This window comes from Pelodiscus sinensis, chromosome 5, assembly GCF_049634645.1.
Source record: "Pelodiscus sinensis isolate JC-2024 chromosome 5, ASM4963464v1, whole genome shotgun sequence".
NCBI lineage: Eukaryota > Metazoa > Chordata > Testudines > Trionychidae > Pelodiscus > Pelodiscus sinensis.
The window spans coordinates 19,272,624-19,290,940 of NC_134715.1; the positions used below are offsets into that span (position 1 = coordinate 19,272,624).

At 42.3% G+C, this 18,317-nt stretch overlaps 1 protein-coding gene across 3 annotated transcripts in view; it reads left to right on the forward strand.

Moving 5' to 3' along the window:
• The window catches only part of LOC102450363 (melanopsin-like), a 95,553-nt gene that overhangs the window by 33,821 nt on the left and 43,415 nt on the right, over nucleotides 1-18,317 (forward strand). For 2 of the 3 annotated variants that reach the window (XM_075929613.1, XM_075929615.1), the window contains 3 exons: nucleotides 12,704-12,875; nucleotides 14,936-15,091; nucleotides 16,814-16,921. In XM_075929613.1, coding sequence (XP_075785728.1) covers nucleotides 12,704-12,875; nucleotides 14,936-15,091; nucleotides 16,814-16,921 — 436 coding nt within the window. The remainder of the gene's footprint in view (nucleotides 1-12,703; nucleotides 12,876-14,935; nucleotides 15,092-16,813; nucleotides 16,922-18,317) is intronic. The other variant, XM_075929614.1, reaches the window with a different exon arrangement.

An 18,317-nucleotide genomic window follows, 5' to 3' on the forward strand; every position in this document is an offset into this window, starting at 1 on the left:
GTGTCCATGGACTTATCTAATTCTTTTTTTGAACACTATAATTTTGCTCTTCACAACATTCCCTGACAACAGGTTCCACTGATTGACTGACTATGCATTGTGTGAGGAAGTTTTTTCCTTCTGTTTTAACCTGCTGCTTATTAAGAACTTGGGATCACCCTCTGAAATTCATTCAATTCATGAGTTTTATAAATGTCTCCGCTCATTAGTCACCTCTTTCCCAAGCTGAAAACTTAGATTTACATCTAAAATCCATCACTGTTTGCTTGCTTCCACTTACGTCATTTGAATTCAACTTTGAGCATATATAATTTTTTCTTCCTGTGCTTTTAGTTTCCTGTCTCTTAAAAAAGCCTGCTTTCTTCCTGATTCCCATTTTTCCCTTTATTCTCTTTTCCAAATGTTTTTCCCTCCTCATTTCTCTTTTTGCTGTCTTTTCTTCTTTCTCCACAGCCTGTCATAACCTTCTATTACTTCTGCAACTAAACTTCTCCAAGATACCTGCACTCAAACATTCACATGGCATGCCTACTTGTCCTCACACACATCCACAGATCCACCATTTGCCAAATATCCTCCCCGTCACACACATCTTCACTAGTTCATAAGTCATGACTTCTTCCATCTGTTGGGTCAAACACAGATTTCTCTCTACCCTCAAGCTCTTATGCTGGGGCATTATGAGTACCAATCTCGCTTCCCATCCCCTGCTTGGCCTCCAGGGCATTTCCCCTTAACTTTTCTCAGGCAGCCTAGCAAAGAGTGATAGGAGGATGCCATTAAAGTGGGAGAAGAACACTCTTGTGGGTAAGACAGAGACCCTTGAGCCAGAGTTGATACGGATTTTATTTCTAGATTCTCAACTCCTGTCTGATCTTGTTCTGTCCCTTGACCTCACTGTCTCTTAATTTTCTTGTCTGTAAAAATGCAGTAGCATTTCCTGACTATTTCACAGGGCTGGCATTTATTAATAGTTGTTAAACACTCTAATATCCTCATATTAAACATGCTACCATGCAGGAAAACTATTTTTGAAGATAGCATTTTCCAAAAAAGACTATCAATTTGGGTGCTTGTTTTTTGGGGGGGTTGGGTGCCCAGTTTGAGTCCCCTTAAAGGATGTTTTTAGTGGCAGCTGCTCAACACTTCTGAAAACTGGGCCTCTTTAAAGCATCCAAAAAGTCAAGGCTTTCAATTATTGGTCACTTCTGAAAATGTCAGCCTTAAGTAACAATAATACTAGTTTGAGATCCTCAGATGAAATGTGCTACAGAAGACCAAAGTGCTATAGAGATTTTAAGATGTGATTAGCTCCTCTTTAAAATCTTGCTCTAAATCTAGATAGTTAGCACAAGTCAAATTTTTCATCTTAAACTTTTATTACATTGTCCTTTTGGCTGTAATCCTTCCGGGATTTTATCTCATGACCTTAAAGTGAGAGTCCACTGTGAAAAATAACCAAGCAAAAATTATACCTCCTTATGCAACAGAAATGTTCCCTAGGTCAGATCTTCCGTTGACGTAAATTGGTGGGGCTAATGTGATATAAACTGGTTGAAGGGCAGGCTTTTTGTGCGTATTCAGTCATATCTACTGACTTTTGTAATGGGAAATTGCACCTTACTGCTATGAGCCCTGTTAGCCCAGGTTGTATTAAAACAGTTGGATGGGATGGATTTCTGTTCATTTTTGTGCATCATTCACAGACATGTTTTATTAAATCCCATTTAGTTAAACTGTGCAATGGGGACTCTCAGACATAACAGAGGGTATAATTTAGCTAGCAGAAAATTTATTAATGGTGGCTTTGCACAAAAAAAGGAAAAACTGGCATTGAGTTTGCAGGGCTTTTACTTGAGGGCAGTGGTTTGCAGGAAATGGATTTTTACATGTAGGCAAAGCAACTTTATTATAGAAACTATTGAGAGAGCATGATTCATTTCAATGAAATATTAGAACTTCTGCCAAAGTTTCAGAAACAAAAACAGCTCCCAACCCACATTTTACTCCGTTTTCTTAATTTTTCACTGACTATGCTTTCCATTTTTAGAACAGAGGTAATATTATCCTAAACTATTAATTTACTGTATTATCCTAAACTATTAATTTACTGATAGAGATGTAGCCGTGTTAGTCTGGGGTAGTTGAAGCAAAATGCAGGACAATGTAGCACTTTAAAGACTAACAAGATGGTTTATTAGATGATGAGCTTTCGTGGGCCAGACCCACTTCCTCAGATCAAATAGTGGAAGAAAATAGTCACAACCATATATACCAAAGGATACAATTAAAAAAAATGAACAAATATGAAAAGGACAAATCACATTCCCCCTTCCCACCCCCCCCCGCATCCCCCTTCTGTTCTGCAATGTGATTTGTCCTTTTCATATTTGTTCATTTTTTTTAATTGTATCCTTTGGTATATATGGTTGTGACTATTTTCTTCCACTATTTGATCTGAGGAAGTGGGTCTGGCCCACGAAAGCTCATCATCTAATAAACCATCTTGTTAGTCTTTAAAGTGCTACATTGTCCTGCATATTAATTTACTGTGAACCACAAGCATTTTAGCCTTCTTGCTCCATTCATCAGACTCTTATGAAGCCTGATTTAAACCATGATGTTCCTTTCACTGCAAGTGAAGTTGCAATATAACTGACAATAACATGGTTATTTTAATATTAACATAACTCTACCTCAAGCCGTGTTTTGCTGTCCTGGTTTCCTATATTGATTTGTTTATTGACTGGTCCTGTTTTAGAAGAAATTGAGTGATCATTAGATATACCAGTAACCACATTTTTGTATCATTGCTTCAGTACAACTCTTCTGTTACTAGCATCTAAAACTGAAGTATTGTGAACATAAACTATGATATTTTTCCTGCAGTTGGACATTGAATTCAATTAGACTGCAAAAGCCTTCCACTTGTAATCGGAAGCTTTATAGCTAAGTACAGTATGTAGGTTTTCACTCAGAATAAAGCTTTAGCATTGATATTTGTGGCAATTAATTTTTGTAATAATAAGTAATGATCTACTTAATTGAAAGCTTTGGATATGTCAAGAAAATAATACATACAATTATTGCCTTTCATCGGGCTTGCAAATTTTACTCATTAGCCTTCTGTGGTAAAATTTTGCAAAGCCTTTAATCATGAGTGCCACTACAGGAACAAAAATTGGGTCCACATCCCATTTACACTAGGAGGTTTTGCACTGAAATTTACACTGGTGCCCAATTGTCAAGAAACTAATCCTTATCTATACGGAGTCCTGTGGCACTTAGAGACTAACAAAAAAATATATAGTGTAATGAGTTTTCGTGGGCAAAACCCTCTTCTTCAGATGAGATGCTCTTGAGTGGATCGTCTCATCTGAAGAAGTGGGTTTTGTTCACCAAAGCTCATGATACCATATATATTTTTAGTCTCTAAGGTGCCACAAGTACCTTACAGGTACAGGTACTCTTTGTTTGTAAAGTTACAGACTAACATGGCTATGCCTCTGAGACTTATCAGTGGGGTCTGTTAAGATGTGGAAGAATTTCACAGAGAAAGCTCCATCACCTGTGTCCTGTAAAATTAGACTCAGTAAAGCAAGTAAATTAGACTCAGTAAAGCACTGGTGGGGTAATTGCAGTGTGACCTGAGAGTTCTTTCCATCTCTAATTGCTAGTATATGAGTTTAAACAATATTGTGGCATCAGTAGAAGAAAATAAACCAGATTTGCAGTTGCCACAACTGCTGGTTTCCCAGAACACAGTTGTCCATAGTCCAGGCTACCTGCACCTTTGAACCAGCTTAGTTTTCCTGAGCAACTCCCCTTTAGTTTACAAGCCTGCGCCTTCACTTCCCAGAGTAGAGTTGGACAATTTTTCCCCCATCTCGGACTTGGAGTACAGCGCCTTGTGTTCCAATGGTGATTCCTTAGCAGACATGATTGGGAACCCTGTAGGTCTTCCTTTCAGGAGCTGTGACAAGTGTGCGAGTGACATATGCGATGGGTTGCTCACCGACACACAAGGCAGAGCAGAGTACATTAGGTGGATTACCCTGACAGGCTGCACCTTAGGGAGAGCTTGGGTTTGAGAGGCAGATGGATGGTGTAGCCCAGCTGAGAAGGAGCTTGCAGGTGTAGTGATAGAAGCAACTGCCTGTCAGAATTTGATACTTAGGGTGTACTGAGCAGTTAGAGCTGCTGTTGCTGATTCTCCTTCTGGCCCTTTATAAGCATTTAAAAGAGGTTCAGGGCAGATTACGGCAGGGGGATGAGCAGGGGGATGAAATTAATTGGCTGTGGGCGGGTCAAGTAATTTTAGGGTGAGGAAGAAGAGGGACTGGAGAGGAAAAATCAGGTGGGAGAGTGGAACAAGCTGGGGTTTGGCGCAGGTGAAGATGCCATTCCCAGAGGAGTTAATCCAGCTCTGTGGGGAAGCCCTGGCAAAAATCAAGAAGACACTTGATCACAGAGAACAAGTCTTTTACCAATACAATCTCTAAAGCAAATGGAGCTGGATCTCACTGGGTTAAATGTGTCCAAGGTCAAACCTCAATGCATCCCATATGTACAAACATTCCATAAGGGATGGGCAGCATGGCTAAAAGTATGGTATATTGACAAATCCATAAGAAAAAGAACCCCAAGAGCTGTATTGGAAACTGTTTAGGGTGGAACTGGAGTAGGAGTTAGAGTACTGGATACTGCTAACAGAGAGGTATTGGCAAACAAACTAAGTTTTGTTACAGCTGAAATACAGTAGTTGGGAAAGCCTATCAGTGAATCCGTATCAGAATTAGCAATGGGACAGCAGTTATTTTGTAGAATATTGACAGCATGGCAACAGCAGGGGGGAAAGGATTTGTGACTATTAGCAGGAACTGTGGGCTCAGTACAAGAAAATGTGTCTCTAGCATTAGCCTGTACACAAACCCAGGAAATAAGTCAGCAATTGATCATTCAAATAATCCAGGAAGGTATGCAAGGACATTTGCTTTTGGAAATAAGAAAACTGTTGAGGGAAAATGTTACAGAAGAGGAGAGAAAATTAATGGCATGGTGGAAATTAGTGAGTGCTTTCGCACCAACTTTAGATGCCAAAAATGATGTGAAGGACAAGTTTTACACCCAAATGGACCTATTCTTGAAAGACATTCCCAAAGAAGACATGATTATTCTTCTGGGACGTTTCACTGCCAGGGTCGGAAGAGATGTAGACCTCTGGCAGACCACCACTGGAAAAGAAGGAGTTGGCAGTAGCAACTCCAATGTAGTACTCCTCCTTACAAAATGCACGGAACACTAGCTTATCACAAATACCCTCTTCCACCAGAAGAATAAATGTAAGACCTCATGGCAACATCCTCGATCGAAGCACTGACACCTTATAGATTGTGTCATTGTCCGCTCTCGGGATCAGCACACTGTCCTTCTCACGCGTGCAGTGACTAGCAGTGATGCCTGCTGAACTGATCACCACCTCATCCGATCCACGATGGCAAGTAGGATTGTCACCAAAAGGAGAACTCAGAAAAAACGGATTCAATGAAAGATCAACGTACAAGACTTGAAGGACCCCACCAGAGGAAGTCACTTCCAGATAGCGCTCCAAAGCAAGCTGCCAACAGTACACCCTAAAGATGTGAAAGAATACTGGTGTCAACTGAAAAATGCCATACGTGGAGCTTGTGGAGGAACCATTGGCCACCAGTCCTGGTAGCATTAGAACTGGTTTGATGAGAATGATGTGGAAATTGAACGACTGATTGAGGTAAAAAAGAAAGCCTTCAGGGCCTGGCAACATGACATCAACTGCACAACAAATAGAGAAGCACATGCCAAGGCCAAGGCAGAAGTCTAACACAAAACAAGGACTGAGAGAGCGAGAGAGCAAGAGAGAGAGAGAGGAAATTGGTACATTTTACCCTAAACAAAGATCAGATGGTTCTACAAGCATATGTAGTAGCTGTGCACCCTATCCCAGAGATGGAGAACGGGGACCTTTTTGGGTTGGGGGCACCCACAAGTGAAAAGCACAAAAAACCTCACTGATATGGCCCCTGACTGAGAAGGAGAAAGACACTCCCCACATTCCTCTCACACACCAGAGCCTACGGGGGCTCCAGCTCCGTGGTGTGTCAGCGGGGGGCTGGAGCATCAGCGCAAGCTCCCCAGTGCTGGAGGGGGAGGGCTGAGCCTCGGGGGCCAGATCCAGATGAGCTGGGGGGATGTATCCAACCCCCCAGACCTGAGGCTCCCCACCCCTGCCCTAGCCTATCTATCAAGGGGTACCTAAGGAAATCCAGCTAACAATAAATTTAACTATGTATTCCACTGATCATCATTCATAGGCATATAAAGAAAACCAACAATGGGAGAAAGCACTGAAATATTTCAGTGTGGCCCATGAAAATTTGGGATATGTGTATGAGGATCAAAATTTACAAGAAAGGGATGAATGTTTCTATGTAAAAGGCAAAGGAAGCCAAAGATGTATGTTTGATATATCAGGCCCATATGTGGTGGGGTGTGGGTGTGAAGGGTGTGAACGCACCCTCTATAGTCCCCCAAGTAAATGTGCTCCGGCTGGCCAGGGAAGGCAGGAGTAATGCGCTGACCAAGCCTCCCTCCCCCATGCTCTGGCTGCATGGGGGAACACTGGGGCTGATTTTTCCCCTTTCCCCAGGAGTGAGGCTGGGGCTGAGCCTTGCTCTTGGTGGAGGTGGGGGGGTGGGATCAGCCCCAGCCTTTCTCTGGCTAGCCAGAGCATGCTTACTTGGGGGACCAAAGGGAAAGGGTATGTGTTCACACCTTTGCAGTCCATATTTACAAAAAAAGCACACCCCCTACAGAAATTCCTGCATATGGGCCTGAAAGAAGTGTGTTTGGGGATTACAGTTACAAAGGTGAGTCATCTGTAGCTCCTCCTGAGAGGAGGGAGTGTGGGCTGGAAAACTTAGAGAGAGGGGAGCCAGAAAATGTAGGAAGGAGTCCAGGGAAAAAGCAACAAGGTCTGAGAGAAGGCAGAATGCAGTTGGCTAGCCACAGAGTCCCCGTTCTGGAACCTGGTGTAGTAGGTGGGCTCAGGTTCCCCTACCAGGCACTGGGAGAAGTGGTGCAGACTGGACAGGGGAGTGGGTGATAGTCTTGTCATCAGACTTTAAACCCCCAGAAGGGGAGGATTATAAGGGTGTGTCTAAACTACATGGCTCCATTGACGGAGCCAGGTAGATTAGGCAGGCATGCAAATGGAAATGAGACTTATCAGTGGGGTCTGTTAAGATGTGGCCATGTTAGTCGTAAAACGAGGCTTACAGGATCTGCCAACAAAGGGTTCTGGGGTCGGCAGATCCCCATCTAGACTGCCGCGCTGTGCCGACAATCAGCTGATCGGCACAACGCTGTGGCCATTTTGATTTAAATGAAGGCCACTTCATTTCCCTTTTTCAAGTAAACTAATCTACATGGTTCTGTCGATGGAGCCATGTACTTTAGACGTACCCTTTCTGTCTGGGAGTGCCAAGCCATGAAGACAGAGCATTAGGCCTGGCCTTTGGGCAAGGCGAGTGAAGTGGTTCACCTTGGGCCTTGCGCATTTAGGGCTCCATGCATTCAGCTCAGTGTGCTGCCTTGGGCCCCGCACACTCTTTGGCCTGGCCTGCAGAGCACCCTGAGTTGAATGGGACAGGGGCAGCAGTGTGCATAGACAAGCAACAGAAGGAGCTGTCGCTCCTGGAAGGAGCAAATCCCAGAGCAGCCAGGAATAGGCACCCTACCGGAAAGGGGACACTCTGAGAATCTAAAACAGCCTTTCCAAAACATAGTTTAATCTCAGCAGAGGAAACAAAGCATAATGAGTGCAAAGCCTTGTTTAAATTTAAGAAACAATATACATACATAACTGCCTTACGTAAATTTTGCGTATACAAGTATTGTTGTAGCTGTGTCCCTCTCAGGATACTAGAGAGACCAGGCGGGATGAGGTAACATCTTTTATTAGCCAACTTTTCTTGAGAGACCAGCTTTTGAATTTACAGTGTAATTCTTCAGGTCTGGGAAACTTAATCAGAAGGTCACAGCTAAATATATGGAACTTAAATCATGGGACTATTCAAAATAAAGTGGCCAGTTAACATGCCTCTGGTCATAGGAAGAAAAAGAAAAGTGTGGGGAGGATCACTATTAATGAATTCATTATGATTAATTAATTATTTAAGCCATAATCTAGTGTCTCAATTCAGCCCCTAATTTTTAGCCTCTAGCGAAGCTGTTATTTCTAAGCTCCCAGGCTTGTCTTTTGAAAATGTTGTGCAGGATTCCTTTGAGGGTGAGGAGAGACAGCTCCGGTGTGGAGTGATTGTTCTGTGACAAGTGTTCACCCACAGGTGATATGGTGTATTTGTCTTTTATCATTTTCCTGTGAGAGTTCATCCAAGAGCATAGTGATGTCTGGTTTCACCTACTGGGACCTAGTGCTCCGGTGTCTGGTACTGGGGTTCAGTCTGTTCCCTGCATTTACTGTCTGTGTCTTCGCCTCTCTTTTCTAGAGACTGCATCCCTTTATTCATCCCCAACCTTTGTTGGCTTGGTCTGCACTACAGTGTTACATTGACATGAGCTGCCTTATGTCAACTTATCTCTCTAAGGATCTACACTAAAATGTTGCTCCCAGAAATGTAACTTGCCCTACACCAACTTAACTCCACTTCCATGAGATGTGTAGCACTTAAGTCAATGAAGGAAGGTTGCCGCAATGTGTAGATGCTGTGTTGCTTATGTCAACTGTTACTGCTTTTGAGAAACAATCTCACAATGCTCCTTTTGGTGGTTTAAATCAGTGCAAATGTTCCTGGTGACTTGAGGATGTGCAAAGAATGTTATGTGGACATAAAGCTGATTCAATTTCTACAATTAGTGTGTGTCAATGTAACCTAGGTCAACTCAATTTTGTAGTGTAGACTTGTCACTTGTCTTCCTGTGTCTCTTGACCCTGGTTAAACTGGTTTATGTGGCCCAGTAGATGGGTTTAAGGATAAACTTCAAAGCAAGTGGTTCTCTGCACGGCTTTATAAGAAATATTGGTAAATGGGTGCCTGTCGGAAGTGTTTGACCATTTTTCTGCTTGTATGTAGGTGAACTGATGTCTGATTTACCTCCTTGAAATCATATAGCAAACAGTGCACTAAAAACTAGACACATAACGTTAAAATATTACAGGTATCCTATCCATTCTTCACAGCTGTGACTGTGTTTTTGTTAGACTGTGCATTATATCAATATATTGTTCCTCACTATACCAGAATATAGATAGGAATACACTGGTATGCTAGTGATCTTTCTCTAAAAACTTTTTAAAGGAGTGCAGCTAATGTTATTCACTGTTTTTCAGCTTTCCTGAGTGAGGATACAGAAGTGGGTAATAAATGATATTTTTCCTTTTTGTTGTTGGTAGTGAAAGTTAGGGGGAAGGGACAGCTTAAAAGCAAAAACAGTACAGTTTTATCCTGATGGGGAGAATGCACAAATCTCTGTTAGCATAAGAAGATCACTAGCATGCCAATACTAATTGAATTACTTTCATGTAGTGAAGAGCATTTGCTGATGCTAAGAGGGTTAGACAATGAAGAAGTCTCATTTAAGATGCAGTGGGGGGAAGGCTTAAAGAAAAATTACATTGAGCATCTTCAAACTATTTTCCTTTGTTTTAATTGACTTTCTAATTAGTACCTCTGCTTATATCCATTCCAAAGCTTGAACTCGCTCTCTAATCACCAGGGACTCGTCTACACTGGCCCCTTTTCCGGCAGGGGCATGTAAATTTCATGAGTCGTAGTAGGGAAATGCGCGGGGGATTTAAATATCCCCCGCGGCATTTAAATAAAAATGTCCGCCGCTTTTTTCCGGCTTTTAAAAAAGCCGGAAAAGAGCGTCTACACTGGCCCCGATCCTCCGGAAAAAGCGCCCTTTTCCGGAGGCTCAAAGTAGGAATAAGAGCCTCCGGAAAAGGGCGCTTTTTCCGGAGGATCGGGGCCAGTGTAGACGCTCTTTTCCGGCTTTTTTAAAAGCCGGAAAAAAGCGGCGGACATTTTTATTTAAATGCCGCGGGGGATATTTAAATCCCCCGCGCATTTCCCTACTACGACTCATGAAATTTACATGCCCCTTCCGGAAAAGGGGCCAGTGTAGACGTAGCCCAGGGCTCTGGCTTTTGGTATTCAGCACTCTATCTTCTATTTACAGCTCATAATCAAGAGAAGGAGTTTGCAGTAAAAACATATCCTCAGTGAAACTAGTCAGCTTGCATGATCAACAACTAAGCCCCTGACTGTACCAATGAATCTATATGGGCACATACTGCTCCAGAACAGAGTCTCATGTGGGTATAAGAACCTACCTATGCAGAGTCCAGGCCTTCCACTCAACTAAAGTGAAAGTTCTGCGTGACTGGAAGGGATGGTTAGGAAATGCTTCTGCAGTCTTAACTATAGCAGCCACTGCTTCTACCGCTCTACTACACATGTATATAGACCCGAAATTAATACGCTGTCCTGGGTCAAATATTTACCATTTCAGTGGTGCAAAGTACAGTTGCAATCATCTCTAGCAAGCTGCAGAGGATTGCCCAGGTACAAGGAAATTCTCAGCTGTCGGAAAACTTTGTGCCACTCTCTTCCTACTCCGTTCTCAGCATAGGCATGTGTCAGATGTGGGGAGCAGGAGAAAGCGCACACACTGAATTGCCCCAAATTAGTGCCCTTCTAGTTTGCCACATCCTCATGCATTCTCTATGCACATGTTGCAGGAAAGTTATTTTAGACTTGTTTCAGGGGATTTGAACATTTTATTGGGATTAGTTTTGGCATCTGTCTTGCATAAATGAGTCCTGTTTTAACCATCACATGCCTGTCCCATACACAGCCTCTTCCGCCTGCCTTTCCGCAAAGAGATATTTGTGGTAGAACTCAGGGAATCTCTGCTACTCCGCTGCCCCTCCACACTCCACCCACACGTTTTTAGGTCATACCAATTTATAAAGTTGGGGTAGGGAAAGTAGCTTCTAGGACAAGATGTATCAAATTTGCACAGGTAACATTATGAGCCCCTTTAAATGAGACTTTCTCCAACGTAATCACATAAAAGCTTCAATTACATTGGCTTTAGCAGCTGTGCCATTAGCACATGTCTGTTGTTAAAGATTCTTAAATGTATCTCCTGAAAATGACCTTCTTGTAAGTAATTGAGAGATGGGGGGAACAGTTGGATAGATCTTAGATAGATCTGTGATGGGCCATTGGTGTTCTATGTGCAGCCCACAAAACATTTTGTTTTCTGTTGCATACATACAGAGTTGCCAGATTCTATTGGTTTCCATCCACATATTGGTTTTTTTCCTACCTATATTACTATAGTGACACCCCTCCCAAAGCAAGGGTGTGTTAAGTGAGGTGCATGCTGATTGCACACAAGATTGACTGTGAAAGCCATGTGCTCCCTTTTCATCTCATCAGAGTGCTGCTATGGTTCAACAGTTATAGTTGGCACACCCGCAAATTCTATGTATGCAAGCATAGTCCGCAAAACTACCCTATCCTGGGAGACTATATTGGTTACAAATAGTCTGTTAGCATTTTATAGACTAACAAAACATGTAGATGGTATCATAAGTTTTAGTGGGCACAACCCACTTCTTCAGATGACTGGAGTGTTGGATGTCTAGGACCAAAATAAATAAGGGAGATGGGAGGAGGGTGGAAGAAGGGAAAATTGGGAGCGAGGGGGGCTAGTCTTTAGGTGCTTATAGACTCGGTTTTCCCTTGATATATTTTTTACCCACTGCCTTTTCTTGTTCCCTCTTCCCCCAATTTTCCCTTCTTCTACCCCCCTCCCATATCCCGTATTTATTTTGGTTCTAGACATACATATTTTGGTTCTCCGGTCATCTGAAGAAGTGGGCTGTGCCCACGAAAGCTCATGATACCATCTCCATGTTTTGTTAGTCTATAAAGTGCTACCAGATCATTTGTTGTTTTTTCAGTTTACCTGTACAGACTAACTCAGCTACCCCCTGAAGCTTCTATATTGGTTACGACAGTCTTGCGTAGGTTGCTTATCACTAGGATAGAGTGTCTCTCCCATGGACAGTGTTCAGCATGCCATGATGTATCACTTGGAGTGCTTTGAAAGGCTGCTCATGGAAGACTGACAGTTTTCTTATTGTCTGTGCATGATACATTTTTTTTAATGAGTTCAGCCTAGGTGGGAAACATGATGCATGCCAACTTTGTATCAGTGCTCTTCGTATTGCATATTCTAGATAGGTCTTGTACAGTACATCCGTTAAGTGATTATGCAACATAAGATGGCCAGTGATGGGCATATGTATGTTATCACCAGGGCTCAACAAACTGCTGTTTCTACTCGCCCGTGGTGAGTAGATTTCAGCCAGTTGCTCTGTGCGCCCCAGTCACCGGTGCTGCGTGCATGCGCAGTACCAGTCTGGCATATGCACGGTACGGGGCTAGTGAGTAGCTCTCGCCACAGTTTGTCGAGACCTGGTTATCACCATTTGCTTGTTAACTGTCCTTGTTAACTTAACCCTTGACCAATGACTGTACAAACTGTGTGTATATATGTGTATGTATGTATAAATATTTTTTAATGAGTTCAGCCTAGTAAATATGTATTTACTTTTCATGTTTCTTAGGTTCCTATGTGCCAGAAGGATTGATGATATCTTGTACATGGGACTATGTAACCTATTCCCCAGCAAACAGAAGTTACACCATGATGTTGTGTTGCTGTGTGTTTTTCATTCCCCTGGTTATAATATTCCATTGCTATTTATTCATGTTTCTGGCCATAAGAAGTACTGGCAGGTAAGCAGGGTATCAAGAGTAGTTAAATCTCTTACCTTCTTGCTGTAAAGCATACTCTCAAAGCTTCTGGCTGAATTCAAGCTAGGCTATAGGTCTATTAGTGGTGCTGCTGACATTGAAACTGTATTTTCCTTTGTTCTACAGAATCACAATACAGAGAACTCCCTGCTTACATGCTCCAAATAGGCAGTCAGGTTAGATAAATAGGAGCAGAAATGCTGTGTTCTTATATTCAGCTATTTTTTTATTTTCTTCACTGCTTGGGTTCATCATCTAAGCCCCCAGGAGATCATGACAATGAATAAACCTGTTTATACACCAAAATGGACATCTCTTTATTTTGGTGCACTCCACAGACATTGAAGTCCTTGTGCCTCAAGAGTCTAATTTATTATAGACATTCCAGAGATCACAGCTTTTACAGCTGAGCTCAGGAAGATGAGACTGGTAGTGATGCACACACATTCCTATTCATGCATACATTAGACCAAATGTCATTCAAAAATACAGGCAGATACAGACAGTTTTGTACATGACTCGGCCTTTTCTTGTAAATAAAAAAATTGGCAGTATCAGAGATCAAACAGGGAACTCTCTCTATTGTTTTTTCTCTCAATATGTACACGTCACTCATTCAGAGTCAACCCAAATCCCATTTTAAGTCAATAAGAGTCTTTCCACTGACCTGAATGGGATCAAGCCCTGTTGCCCTGTTTCAGCAAAGTAACTAATCACATGCCTAACTTGAAACACATGTTTAACCCCCATTGACAACAGTGTGACTTAAGCACATGGTTAATAAGCTTTGATGAATAGAGATGAACTTACATGGGTGCTCACAGTTCAGCACATGCTTACATGCTTTTCCGAATGGGGCTAGTGACTGCTCTCTGCAATTGCAAATTTGATACCTAGGATGGTAACTTGGTCCTTAAAGCAATATCACCAGACATGAGTATGGCTGTTGCAAGAACTGAATATATATTCAATTTGCTGCCAAAGTGTTTTTCTGTAGACCTCTTTCATAGTGTCTATTTGTGTATTCTCATTTTATGGAAGCAGCTGATTGATACAATGCTGCTGATTTGCAAAAGCAGTCTTCATTTTTAAGTAAATTTGCACTAAAAATGTTAAATCTTGTCAAACCAGTTTACTATAAATTGCAGCATATTACTTGATTTTTGTTGGCATAAAAAATGATGCTGGCATCTGAAGGAATCCCATACAATAGCTGTGAGACTTTCTCCAGTCTTGTGTAAATGATTCTGTCAGAATATCTGCAGATAAAGCATGGTCTCCAAAAATTATCTCCAAGCAAAAAGAATGCCATCTCTCGTTGGTTCAATGGATAGACCTGCAGGAGTGTAAAAACAGTCCTCCTAAACATTTTGTGGTAGGTTCACCAGTGCTCTTGCTTTGCCAAGCAGCCAGCCTACAATACTAATTTACTTAGAGTGAATTAGAATCAACGTATTCATTGGACAGGGAGGAACTGGGAGAAGTGTGGAGATGTCAAGAAGTGTTGCCCTTGTGAGCAGCATCATATATGGAATCAGATAAGTGGACAGCAGAGCTATGTTCAGCAGTCTCCCACCCAACCCTGGTAGCATAAATTCTCAGGGAAATGAACTACCACTGAGTAACCCCCTTGTATCTCTGGCACTGACAAAATGGGCCAAAAGTGGGAATTTCTGCTTATTTGCTACTGAGATCTGTCTGGTTCCAAAAGGAATATGATGATTCCAGGCTGTGCCAGACCCACCTGTCAAAGCTTCAGAGCCCCATCTGGGCAGTTCTTGAGGGCAGAAAGTGAGCATGTCATAGAGGCACTGTCTTCCCTCTTCCTCCTCTTGGCTGTTCTGAGGCCAATGTTCATGTTTATGCCCCTTTACAGGGTGTATCAGAAGATCTTTATCCTCAAGATGCTAAATATCTGAGTATATTTGGGCAAGGCAGCATTAAGTATGTGCTCTATTTTATTTATTGCTAATAGTTCATTGCATATCTTATACCAAACGTTTTCTTACACTTGGTGACATCCCTTGTTCTTCCTTCCACAGGAATGTTCAGAAGCTAGGGTCCTATGGTCGTAAATCCTACCTCTCGCATTCCATGAGGAATGAATGGAAGCTGGCAAAAATTGCCTTTGTGGTCATCATTGTGTATGTCTTGTCTTGGTCTCCATATGCTTGTGTCACTCTGATTGCATGGGCAGGGTAAGTAGAAACCTGGTGGCCCTTAATTACTTAATCAGTCAAGAGAAGTTAGTAATGAGAAGGGAAAGTAAGCCAGTGTGCCATGTGGGCAAGAAGCTGGCTGGCTGGGGCACTTGGCTGCTGTGGGAAGAGCAGCACACTCCCAGCCTGGCTCCTGGGGTTTTCTGCAGGCTGCCACGCTAAGCAAAGTGGCCAGGCAGGTTAAAGGGGTGGGCAGCAGACTACAGCCTCACATACCAATTTGCAGTTGCTTTTCTTCCCCTAACTATCAGAGAGAGAAGAAAGGGCACAGCCTGAGGGAGAGGTATGCAACAGACTGCACTTTCCCCTTACTTCCTGATAGGGGAAGGAGAAGAAGAGCAGCAGTGACCCAGTATGTGCAGCTGCAGCCCACACACCGTCCCAAAATGCCACTCCCCTGCACTCACTCTTGCAAATTCCCAGCCCTGACTCCTGCACCTTCCATGCCCCCAGACCAGTGTCAGGAGCTCCTGCTCACCCCCAGCTCCTGCCCTGACTCCTGCTATTCTCACCCACACTCCACTCTACACTTACATTTCTTACAAGTACTATTATATTGCACCCTCCTTCATTCCCTTGCCTGGGAGAGTGGGGGTTGATATGACAGTATCTGTAAGAAACTTAACTTACTATCACCCCTGGGAGCAAATGATTTAGCCTGAAGCTACCCAAAAATCTGACTCCAGCTTGGAGTGTTGTTACCCATAAGGAGTGTAACTTTCTTTTTAAAATATGTTAAAATAGATGCCAGATTAGAGGTGATATATCATTCCTCAGGATAGCCCTGTGGATAAAAGAGCATGATTAGCTAGTGTCTATTTTATTTCTTACATGAAAAATTTGTATCTTTTTCTTTCTGAGCACAGATTTTTATTTTCACTTCCTTCATGTTGCTTTATGTGAGTGCATTCTGATTTTATGCAGAGTAATCCTAGGCTTCATAGCAGCTGATCATTTTCCTCACATCTGATTTCAAGAGTCCCCTTCCTCAAGTCAGCAATTAGTAGAGGGAGTGAAGATGTGTTTTTCCCAGCTTTTTGAATGAAGAGCTCATGTTCTCCTCCCCTTCCCTGCTCTCCCCTGTAGGGGGACCTCATCCCTTGTTGATGTATATTCTACTTCATTAATATTAGTAGGAGTTACATGATCATTGGAAATTAGACACCTCTTTGCAGGTGGGATAGTGTGGGGTAAAAATTGCTGAAGCTGATCTCAGCCCACTTCCCCTTTTCCATGCACCTCCCTCTCTTTTTAGACACTGGAATTTCAGTCTCCTCGATGCCCTTTTGTGTGCATCAGAAACTGATCCTGTGGGAGTGGCAATATGAAATTTTCATTCTGAATCTGCTTTTGTTACTATCATTCCATATCTTTTTTTCTCCCCATTAATAATCTCTCCTGTTGCTTCTGACTATCAGAGAAACAGAAAGAAGTGATTGTGTGTGTTCTCAGTTTGTCATTCTTAATAACATAAAACTCATATGATGATGGTCATTCAGCTTCTCAGAGTAAATATAATCATTGTGGCACCAAATCATGGAAGTCTTTGTCAGGAATGTACCCACTAAAACAATTTAACTTTTCAAAACTATTTATTGTCAGACCATCACAGTGCAGAGCCAGTCAAGAAAGAGTGATATGTTTTGGTTACTTAGTTAATACAAATCCATTAAATACCTTTGTTGTTTTCTTTAATTTTAGCCATGCCAATAGTCTAACTCCCTATTCTAAATCTGTGCCAGCTGTTATCGCCAAAGCTTCTGCAATCTACAATCCTATCATCTATGCAATAATTCACCCAAGATACAGGTACAGTAAACACATTACTTTTGGCTGTAACTACACGTACAAACATATACATTAATACTTATTCCTTCTATTGAGGGCACATCATTGCAGGAGTATGTACCCCTTTTATCAGGGGTGTATATGGCCTGAGAGTTGAAAAATGATGTTAATTCAATTATAGGCCTAGCAGGTTATGCTTATAACAAGTGAGAACTTTTCAGTCCCTGGGTTAGTACTTCACGCAGAATTTGCTTGGAAGAAATGGGTATTATTTTGTTGTATCTTTTTTATAATAAATCTTATGTGGAGGATTTTCTCAGTGGAGATGGACTATTTGTGCTAGGCCATCTTTCTTTTTGGAATCCCAGCATATCTAAGTACAATACATTTGTTTTGTGATTGTTGTGAATTATTGACTGGTTTTATTTTTCTCCTGTGTTTTTTCCCTTGCTAGTTCTTTCACAACTAGTTTATGGAAGCATTGTAATTTGATTTTACCTACCAACTCTGCCCTCAGTGAAACAGGAGTTGGGTGGAGGGCATACTGACTATCCATTCCCTTACAGGTGATATTATGTAGATGATAGTGGGCAGCGGTGGATATAGGGCAGGGCGAGCGGGGCAGCTGCCCCAGGCCCCGCGCTTCAAGAGGCCCCACGCATGTGCCATGTCAAAGGGGGGCCCTGCAAAATTGTGCTGCTCTGGGCCCCGCAAAACCCTCATCTGCCCCGATAGTGGGGGAGGGGGCAAAGGAAATGATTTTATCCAGTCACATGGATTGCAAAACCCATAAAATTAGACGGAGACAGAAGGAGGCTAATAGGGTGCATGTGGGTTAGCATAGTACTTAGGTGGGTAGAGGATGATGTGGTAAACTTTAGAGACCTCCAAAGAAGCAGAAATTCTGCAATTATCAGTACAGACTCTGTTGCGGCCTCCATTAGTGATTCCTTCATGGCCTCCACAAAGTTCCCAAGAGACCCAACTTGTTCTTCCCCTGCTGCCACAGGAAAAGTCTGGGGAAATACACATCTTGCTTTCCATAAAGGCCATTGAATCCGGTCTTTGATTTGAAAATGGTTGAAACACTGCTGCTCCAGCAAGTCAGAACCTAGAAAATGCATAATAGGTAACTTTTAAAATACTAAAAATCTTTTATCAGAGGGGTAGCCGTGTTAGTCTGAATCTGCAAAAACAACAAGAAATCCTGTGGCAACTTATAGACTAACAGATTTATTGGAGCATAAGCTTTCATGGGCAAAGATCCACTTCATCAGATGCATGACGAATCTTTTAGCATTCTGAAATGCATTTGTTCCACTAAAGTCCTGCCTCATCTTATACAAGACAAAATAAATCAAACGTTTGGGGTCTTTCCCTGGAATAGTCCCCAATATATTAAAAAGTATAAACCACA